Source organism: Hyalella azteca, unplaced genomic scaffold, assembly GCF_000764305.2.
Source record: "Hyalella azteca isolate HAZT.00-mixed unplaced genomic scaffold, Hazt_2.0.2 contig10031, whole genome shotgun sequence".
Classification (NCBI taxonomy): domain Eukaryota; kingdom Metazoa; phylum Arthropoda; class Malacostraca; order Amphipoda; family Hyalellidae; genus Hyalella; species Hyalella azteca.
The window spans coordinates 171,056-181,505 of record NW_025940083.1 but is presented as its reverse complement, the minus strand read 5'-3'; the positions used below and the strand labels follow the sequence as shown (position 1 = coordinate 181,505).

Here is a 10,450-nt window from a genome sequence, read left to right as displayed (position 1 = left end):
ATTGTTCCTTCATTAACTATGATTCTGATTCTGTTCCATTAATAAATTAATGCTCCAAGCATGTTTATCATCTTAATGGCATGATGGCCATGAGTTGTTAAATTACCTTAAAATATTTCTCATTTTCCAAAGCTTTGTCATGAGTGTTGCCATTTAATTTCTGTCAATTAATTTTAGTTATGCTTTTCAGTTAACTGGCACACGAACCACCTCCGCCTGCCCATGCTCTAATTTCTAGTTCACTTTTAGCATAACCACTCACAATCCACACAACACTTTTATTAGTCATTACCCATAGTTTGTTTTGCTTACTTCAGTCACTTGTTTTGATTAATTTTGTACAAGATCCCTTAATTAATTTTATTGAGAACTTGTTTCATTATCTTTTCACTTAGATAGTTATCTCTAAATTCATAAGCAGATGAGTTTCTCACCTGCTAGAGACACACGGTAACAATGCTCATCTCACTTGAGGGTCTCACTGCATCATGTAGGAAATTATATTTCTCCCATCACTTTTTAAATTGCAAACAACTGTATTAGATTTTGGCATTATACTATCATTACTTGCATCTTACTTTAACAAATATAGAACTCATTGAGAGATGCATGATTTTGGCAATAGTTTGATGATAATCTCGAAAATGTTCAATTATGTCAACACATGATATATTGTTTATGCAATCCATCTTTTTTTTCAGAGACCTGTTTGGAATCTTATATAATTAATTTTTATATACATCTGGCCATAATGCCTAACTCTCAAGCCCTCTTGAATTTCCCTAAGCGTAGAACTAGATCTGGCATGACAAAATCTCCAGCTCATTACTCCCCTAGTAGAAGCTATTTACTTGTTGAGCCACCCATAACAGCTTCTCGCCCTTCCACTAGACATGCTGCATCTAAAGCCAAAACCAGAAATACTGCATCAGCTGTTTACTCCATTGACAGCAGCTCTTGTGATGAATCCCCAAGAAAATCCTTTACAGCCAAGGTTAAATCACCAAAGAGGAAACAGCATGGTAATTACTAGTGTAATTGGAAATAAAGCAATGAGCAATTACCATATATAAGGTTTTTTTCATCCTTAAATGCAAATTTTTTTAACCTGCTCATCATTCTTTAAGTTGTAAACTAGACCATCAAAGTTTTTTAAAGTTGTCATTAAAATATAATTTGAATGCTTTATGGCCTCCAATAGTAACTTGTTCCTTCTATTATTATAGTTTTGCAACTTGCTTTGATTTATTTTACAGATGCATCAGCTCCACAAGACATTTACTGCTCGCCTATCAAGTCCCCACGGAAAAATTTGCAGACCATTTCTCCCATTCGGCTTAAAGCTGTCTCTGCCTCTACCTTCATGACTGTGTCTAAGAACAACTCAAAAGAAAAACTAAGTTCAATATTCTCCATGGACAGCAGCCAAAATGGCAGCAATGCATCAGATTCAAGCGATGATGAAGTAGATATTTCTTGCCATGATACTCCTGTAAAAGAATCCTTTGCTAATGGAAAAAAATCAGTTCACACTTACCATGGAGAAAAGGAGAATGTTGCACCTAGAGTACCTGTGCCCTCTCCTGGCAGTCAAGCTACAACGCCCTCTACTATGAGTCTCCGGTCCTCGCTATCAAGCCCCTCTGCACTGTGCATGAAGCTCATCACTTTACTGTCACCAGTGAAGCAGGTGCAGAATGATGTTAAAAGCATAAGTCCCTTGCTGACCTCTAGAGAAAAAATGCATACACTGAAAGACCTTAACAGCCCCAGAAAGTTATCGGGAATTTCTAGAAATTTGTTTTGCCATGACAAAGAAAACTTAGGCTCTTCCGTTTCTTCAAAAAATTCAGCTGAAGCCTCACCATCTAGTGATAGTTCTTCAGTAGTACAGCTTAAAAAGGTTCAAGTTCAGCTCTCTGATGTTCTTGTGGAAAATTCTATGTATACACCTGCTGTTGTCAAAAGTCCTCTTAAAAAAGGAGGATTTATCCATAAGCTGAATGAAACTGAATGTGTTGAAGTCCCTTCCAGTCCACTCAAAACGCCCAAAAAATTCACTGCAAATTTGTACAAGAAAGAAACGTCCATTCCTGAAAAAGAATCTCCTATGAAGATTATTGCTGCTGCTAATGTCCAACATCCTTGGTAAGTGATGCAGCTTTAAGTATACTTTCCAAAAATAATTGGTGCATTGTTTTGCACTTAATGTGGATGTGATCTTCATATTGTGTGAAGTGTTTTGCGTCTCACAAAAATTTTTTGTGGGATCTTTATTGTAGAAAATGATTTGCTTCTAATGCCTGGACTTAGACTTATGGCCTGATTTTGTGCTGTATATGCTTTATTTATATGAACATTTTGATGAGTTCAGTTCTTGAAATGTTTTTTTTTTCTTGTGTGTGTGTGTGTGTTATTTTCACCTCAATCTCATTTCATTTATAAGGTACTTGTATTGATTCTTCAACTTCATCACTAGGTAGCTTACATTTTGCATTCACTTATTGCTTCATATTCCTTTCTAAGCTTCAACTGCCTAAACTTTTAATCAATTCAGATAATCTCTTACTTATCCAAAAAAAAATTGCAATTTCAATGATTCCTCATTGTAGCCATAAAAAAATTTTTTGTCTTGTTCTCAATATTTGTAACTGTTCCTCAGTGTGACTACACAAAAATTTTTTATTTAGGTACAAAATTACTAATTTTTGGCTTAGGTACATTTTTTATCTAATCTAATTACATTTAGACTATATTTAATTATTTGTTGCAGTTCACCCTTGAAGAAGCTCATTGTGACCGAGAGTATCCTGAGAAGGTCTCCTCGCAAACATTGCCCTCTCAACTCCCCTAGCAGACCACTCCTGACACCCACCAAGAAGACCTCAACCAATGGAGTTTCTCCCTTGAAACTTAACCAGGATAAAGGTAAAATATTTCTTATTTTTCTATTTTTTATTCCCACTTATTTATCGATTTTTTTTTTTTTGTCTCTTGATTTGTCATAACACATTTGATGCAGTATTTACTGTGACTAGCACCATTTGCACTAGTACTTTCAGTTAAACTTTTCACAGGGTTTTCTCATACAAAATTTTATGCAAACTCGATTTTTATGTGTGGCTAAAGTTTATGGTACATACTTGATGCCTCTGCCGTAGCATGAACTGCGAATTGGACACAGTTGTATGTTGGATTGAACCAATAGTGAGATAAGCCTAATCCACTGAAATTAAACGTTATCGAGAACTGTCTGTGAATCATTGTATAAATGTTTGATCAGATAGAAGCTTAGGAGCGATGCAATGAAGACAGGCTTGAGATGATTCACAACTGCAAGAATCACTTACTATACTAAGCTCAAAATTGATCCAGTGGTGAATCAATCCGAACTTTTGTTTGTTTGTCAAAATTTAGGTACCTAGTTGCACAAATTTTGGAGCACTAACCTTGCAAAAAATAACGTAAATTTAAAATTAACCTATTGTGTTTTGATAGCTTCTTCAACATAGCTCTAACTCTGGTACAATTATAACCAGTTTTACCTGATAGAACCCTGTATCGGGCAGAAGCAGTTTTCTCAATATACTTCCATTTGACCTACTTAGTTACTTCATGGTATCCATACCCTCACATTTTCATTGTTAACCTATTTGCTGTTTATTTTTAACCATGTAAAATTATGTTATATTATTATTGTTTGGACTTCGTGGATGATATGGAGATTATTATATGCATTGATTCAGGGGCTATGAGCTCAGGTTAACTTACGGTCATGATTTTCATTCATTATTCTGTGGTTACAATATTTTCACGAGCAGGTTAGCTGATAGATTAACATCTTCTACTGCAAGTCTAAATTTTGTTCACTCGTTCCATATTAATCCACTTATTTTTGTTTATTTAAGAACCCGGTAATAAATTCCATTTATTTTATGGAGGATGACATGTTATAAAAATGACAGATCAGTTGTTCAGTACACTAACAAACTTTTTATCTACAATAATCCGTTTCGAGATATGTACATTTCTAGATTTATTTCTTCGTGCAGTGTTCGTTTACCAAGCCGTAAGACGAGCTCTGAGCCACACAATGCCGGAGTTAGTTGGACGTGATGTTGAGGTAGCGACCATCAAGTCGTTCCTGCAGAGCTGCCTACAGGAGAACCAAAAGCGTGCCGGGGCGATGTACATCTCAGGGGCTCCCGGCACCGGAAAGACGGCTGCACTCACACGGATCCTTGAAACATTGCCCGTCAGTGAAGTAATTTTCAGTTAATTTCTCACGATCAGTGTCATTTATAGTGCAGGTCAGAGTCATTTATATTGTAGAGCAGAGTCATTTATATTGTAGAGCAGAATCATTTATAATGTAGAGCAGAATCATTTATAATGTAGATCAGGGTCATTTATAGTGTAATTTTATGTTGAAATTAATTAATGCTTCTTCATGGAGTAATATGATAAATTTTTTGGTTTAAAATTGGGCAAATAAAACTTATTCAGCTCAACATCTGAGAGGAAATTTGCTATGTTTTAACTTGGAGAATGTACTATTAGGTACTAAACAGAAAACTGCAGCAAAGGTTTGATATTAATAAAAATGAATGATGAACTTGCCCGGCGTTTTAAATGATGATTAAACGTGCACTTAATCTTAAGCACAGTATTGTGGAACAGATCTCATTGCCTTGTCTTAACTTTTTACGTTGTTGGCATCATTGCCCCGTGCTAAATATGTCCTGCTAGTCTCTTAACATCATAAGCTTTTGTATTATATTACTATGCTACTATAATCCTATTTGCGTTTTGCAGGAAATAAAAGGAATATCGCCAGTGTGGGTGAACTGCATGGGCCTGCAAGGGGCAAGTGCAGTTTTTGCTCGCATCTCTCAAGAGCTTGCACTGCCGCAGCAACCCACGGAGCTGAAAACTTTGCGAGCCCTCGAGAAACATTTCTCAAAGAAGGGCAAGAGCATGTGAGTGTTGGGCGATTGTTTTCTTTATTTAATTCAATATTTTAGTTTGCTTTTCCGTTTCGTAGTTCTAATATTAAATCTTATGTTGGTCTAGTGATCAAATATATTTTTGTAAATGTAAGTAGTTCATTCCTCTGCCTTATTTGAATGCATTATGATTATGAATCGAGCGTGCATTATGATGGCTCTAATACTAATAGAATATCGTCATGTAATAATTAGATGTTTATGCTCTATGCTAAACTCAGGAGAGGTTTCGTGCTTAATGAAAATGAAACTGCACTTTTTATATATATTTTCGCTATTCAAAACTATTTAAAAGAACAAAATTGATTTTCCCACCAGACTTGAGCTGAGGTCTATGATAGTGCACTGTAAGGCATCCTAATTTCTTTTCTTGCAGTGTGACTTCAATCGAAAAATTGATTTTTTTAATTTTTGCAGTGTATTGGTGCTGGATGAAGCGGATCAACTGGAAACGCGTCATCAGGAGCTTCTGTACACAATATTCGAGTGGCCGGCCCTCCAATCGTCGCGTTTAGTGCTGCTTGCCATCGCCAACAGACTGGACCTCACTGAGCGCGTGCTGCCTCGACTAGCGACGGCGGGCAACTGCGCCCCTGAGCGCCTGCACTTCCCGCCATACACCAAGCAGCAGATTCTCGATATCCTCACCGACCGACTTCACAAGGTTGGTTGATCGGTATATTTAGACTTGAAAAATACGCGATGTTGTGCATCGTTTTTTGAAAAAGTTGTAACATTTAAAGTTCTGATGACTGGCTGTTCGACCTTGATCCTATCCTTTAGTTCGCGCTTTATTTCTTTTTTAAACACTCAAGTTATGTTAACTCCATGTGTCTTATGATTAACTCATTTAATTGCTAGCTATTGTTTAAGTCATATTCTTACTATATTTTATTTATTTGTAAAATAGTGAGAGATTCTAGCAATGAAGCAACTGTTCCGAGGTAATCGCAAGCAATTTACAAAAAAATATATATATCATCAGAGCCAGGTGAAGTGGCAGGATGTGATCAGACCAGCCGCCCTTCAGCTGCTGGCTGGCAAGGTTGCTTCAGTTGCGGGCGATGCCCGGCGCGCGTTGGACGTGTGCCGTCGCGCTGTCGACACTTGCAGCGGTAGTCAACAATCAACCAAAGGCGAGGAGAAGAATTTTTTGTGTCGTGAATTTTAGCCTTTGGATTGTATTATTAAGTAGTGTGCGGTGTGCCACATTTTCTGTTGGCTTCTTTATGAGAGTCCGCTTCAGTGTGGTAATTGAATGCAACCATTACGGAGCAGTTTGTTTCGAATTATCATGTTTAATTGCTGTATATAAATAATTGTTTTGTTGTATATTTCTTTACTTGCCTTCACGCAATTAAGCTTCTCACTTGGCGGACGAAAATTAAATCTTGTTTGAATGTTATTCCCGCGGTTGTTCCATCCGACAGCTTTACTTTTTCCCGAGTTTGAGAAATATTTTGCCAGGTAGACAATATTTTTTGTTAAATTTTAAATAAATTCCATGCATTGGTATCCTTCCAAGTTAGGAAAGGCAACTATTAAACCAGGCTAGAATAGTCAACTATTAAGCGCATCATTTTCTGAGCAGTAATGTTTTTGAAATGCTTCAGATGACTTTTTCTAAAGTTGGGAATTCTGCAGGTGCATCTACTGCTCCTAATGCTACTGAAAGAGTTGTGGACATTGCCACGATTCTGAAAATTTTCAACGAAGTCTATGGCTCGCGAGTTGTGACAACAATTGCGTCTGCTCCTGCGGCTTTCCCTTTACAGCAAAAAATTCTTCTTTGCTGTCTTTTGCTGGTGCATAAACATGCTAAACAAAAGCACACCACGATGGGCAAGGTGAGTTGCTAGCCTATTTATTTCCCCCAATTCAATAGACTGCTATTTTATTCTATAGAATTATCTATTTCATTTCTCCCCATATTGAAATGTCATTTACATTTGGAGGATGGTGTTTTCATAAGGTCATGGCGTTTGAAGCTGCTCGCGGCTTCATTGGTAGGTTGACCAGATTCATTTGTGACATATTTACCCTACTTGATTGTTTAGATTTGTGGGTAAAGCGACTAATGGGTAACACTTGGAGCTGCTGCCTGTTGCTATACTGTCACTGCATAACGAAGGCTACCTTTTGTTCCCATTTAACAAACCAGCTCCTGTTATTTGTAGCATGAAAGATGCTCTCTTGACTGTGTCGCCGTTACTTCAGACTCGTACTGTGAATGCCAGAACTTTTCACATCAATTTCTGTTCTTGAGGTACCTCACGAAAGTGATACTTGGAAAGGAAATTTGTCCTCCAGAGGACGCCTTTAAATTTTACCTGATCTGGATTGTTAGACCTGCAATTCCCTCAGCGTGCCATCTCGCCCTTATCTTGGTGGAAGGGGGGGCTTTTGTGTCTCGATGAGAGCCGAGGCTGTGCGGTTCCAGATTCAACCATAGCCTAGTGGCTTGGGTGGAGAGTCCAGGCCAACTGACATAGCAAACGCTCTTCTAGTGATTGCATAGCTTTCTTACGGACGCACAATTACTTCTTCTTGTCAAGACGAAACCTAGTTGGGATCTAGACCCGACCTGCCAGCTTTCACAGTCATTCATTGAGGGGGTTAACCGAGAGACTCCTGTACAGGTGGGGACAGTTTGAACGCCGCGCAGATGGAGTGGCGCCAATTTGCAAAGCTAGCCACGTTCATACATACTGGTGACTGGGCACAGGACAACCAACGCTACATCTGAGTGAATGGTTCCATCAGGATTGCGTTTTCCCTACAGAAAAGATCCCGTTGTTAGAGGTCATCCAGGCTCATGCTCAGCGTATGTAAGAACATTGTCAAGTAAGAACATGACATTGAAATGAACTCTCCCTTGGTCGCGCCTCTTGCATCAGACACTCCTGGGCATGACCCAGTTCCTCATAATGGAATCAAGTATGACTTCGCCCACCATCGAAACTGCGAGCTACCACTCTCGAATTACGCGAGCCGGAGGAGTGGACGCACTGACGGACATCTTGATCTATCATAGAACCTTATGTAATGAACAGAAAACAAGAATATCACGAAAATACGGCAAAGAAGACAAGAGCCAGACGAATTAATAATCGCGCTTCCCGAAGATCCAGTCTTTTGCATAAAAATTTGAATGAACCCCAACCCTTCCGACAAATTTACAAAAAACTCAAGAATTCTCCACAATATCATCCAATGCCGGCCGCCGCCTCTAAGTTATTGATGTAATAAAGCCAGTCTGAAATAAAAATAACCCTGATAGGCAAACCAACTAAGATTACTGAGATTAGCGGAGCGCTCCTTGTTGAAATTGCAAGCAGAAGAAAGCCAAGCCATAATCACCATCAAGACCATGACAGCTGCTGCGCATGAAAAGCTGAATAAGAGCCGAGGCACCTTATGGTGCCTCAACCGCCCGAACTATCCAGGGAAAGACGTAATGACCGAACTAGGCCTCAACGGATTCAAGTCCTTGCACTAAACGAAAAGAAGCTAGCAGAGCGTCATAGTCTCAACCTCACTATAAATAGTTGACCTTTGATGGCTACCATTTCCTATCGCACGTTGCGATTGGCTGGAGGCACTGCTAAATGCGAAAGTACTTCCCGAGGCCCCACCGGTGCTATAAAAGCAAGGGCCTGTACTTTTAGAAAAAATTAAGAGATCGTAAGTTCATCAGCCAATCATTGACGGCCTTTCAAGCAAAATTCACCAATCATAGACAAGATAATAGAGCGTAAGTGCTTACGTTCACTTAGCGAGTTTTGAAAGAAAGTATGGCCCCAGGTCTTTGGCCATTGGACAACGCCCTGGCGCCAGGCCACTGTCATCTGTGCCCAATATCAGCATGATCTACCATGTCCACATCCCGTCTAGTGCACCAGTCATTCAATTTGTTTAAACTTGTTGTTTGATGTGCAGCTCCAAGAGATCTACAGCAGCGTGTGTGCGCACCGCCAGTTGCCGTCCGTCGACTCGAGCGAGTTCCTATCTCTGTGCTGCAACCTCCAAACTCGCTCTCTGATCGACATCGGCAAGAGTAAAGACATCAGGATGGCCAAGGTCAGTTTGTTGCAGCTGTAAATCTTTATTATTTCAGCACATGGAGTATAGTACAAATTGTTTAACTTTTATCAGTTTGCCTGTACGAAGGAGTTCTTTGAATGTGACATCTATCTTCTCCCGAATTGAGATAATGAATTTCGTCTAGTCCTTGTAACATAAAAAAATGAAGCCAGGAACAAATTTGCTATAGGCGTGAAGAGTGCTCGATAGACAAGTGAGCGTTAAGTTTCCTTTTGCAAATAACAGAAAGTTATTATTTGCATAATCTTAACAGAATTTCATACAAAATAACGATGTCTCCTGTCAATTATTCGTTCATATTTGTACTTGCGCGAAACTCAGTTGTGTCACGGCCCGTCAAGATGTTGGAAAGTCTAATAATAATAATGCTAGCGTGGGAAAAAATGACATAGAAATTATTGTGAGCAGACAGAGCAACATAGGACCTGCAACGGTTCTCCTGAACTATAACGTATTAGTTCGAAGTAAATACTTAATTACCAATAAATCGTTTCCACCCATAGGTGATGCTGTCGCTCAACCCTGACGAAGCGGAGCGAGCGTTGGCAGACCGGGAGCTCATCCTTCAAATCCTCGAGGATCGTGAAGCGTTGGGTAGATTGGCCAAGAAGAACTAGTGCACGCAATTCCCAAGTAATAATTATACAGGGTGCTTATGAACCAGATCATTCTTGCTTGTTAATTCGAAAGGACAGCTTTACATTAAAACCCGCTTCACGAGTACGACGAGACGTAAGAAGTTGCGGTTTTGTTTTATATTTTTGACTAGTACAATATACCATTCTTAAGAAGTATTCAATTTACTTTACTTTTAACTTCCGATTATGCGAGAGGAAATTACGACCGTGCTATAATTTTGCCAAGTCGAAGTTGAACGGATCTCAAAATTTGTAAGAACTCGCTTGGAGACTAGCTCATTGCACAGTACAGTATCTTCAGCGTTGAAGAATAAGCCTGGATAGGCCTTTCGGTTATTCCTGTACTTTTCCTGACTAGTTCACAGATCTGAAAGACTCCTTCACATCAAATATATTCAACGGACGGTAGGGTTACAATTGTCGCTTGACAGCTAGTGCCAAGTTAATGACGAAAAACTGTTTGACATACAATTCAAGGAACTTGGTCAGCTCTTGCAGGAAATGTGTCCTCTAGTTTGCACTAGGTGAAAAAATGGTTTCAGTGTACGATCAGATATTTTGATACCAGATGCAGAATAAACGGCAGTCCTGCACGCAGGCTAACAGTAAGATGAATTAAAATATAATTTCTTAACAGCAGTTTGATACATTATTTCTCCTACGATCGAAATTAGATTTTATCATTGTAACTTAAAGGGTATT

General features: G+C 39.0%; 1 protein-coding gene across 1 annotated transcript; it reads left to right on the top strand.

The window, feature by feature from the left end:
- Positions 1-699: 699 nt before the first annotated feature.
- On the top strand, positions 700-10,387 carry LOC108676853 (cell division control protein 6 homolog). The gene is made up of 10 exons (XM_018165005.2): positions 700-1,022; positions 1,257-2,148; positions 2,774-2,928; positions 4,053-4,255; positions 4,816-4,979; positions 5,424-5,670; positions 5,992-6,142; positions 6,651-6,853; positions 8,946-9,086; positions 9,614-10,387. Exons 1-10 carry the CDS (start codon positions 752-754, stop codon positions 9,725-9,727), a joined length of 2,541 nt encoding a protein of 846 aa, XP_018020494.1. The 5' UTR covers positions 700-751; the 3' UTR covers positions 9,728-10,387.
- Positions 10,388-10,450: the final 63 nt, after the last annotated feature.

Coding starts and splice junctions, on each gene's coding strand:
- LOC108676853 (XM_018165005.2), top strand. CDS start 752: ATGCCTAACTCTCAAGCCCTCTTGAATTTCCCTAAGCGTAGAACTAGA. Junction 4,980..5,423: donor TCAAAGAAGGGCAAGAGCAT/GTGAGTGTTGGG, acceptor TAATTTTTGCAG/TGTATTGGTGCTGGATGAAG. Junction 6,854..8,945: donor AGCACACCACGATGGGCAAG/GTGAGTTGCTAG, acceptor TTTGATGTGCAG/CTCCAAGAGATCTACAGCAG.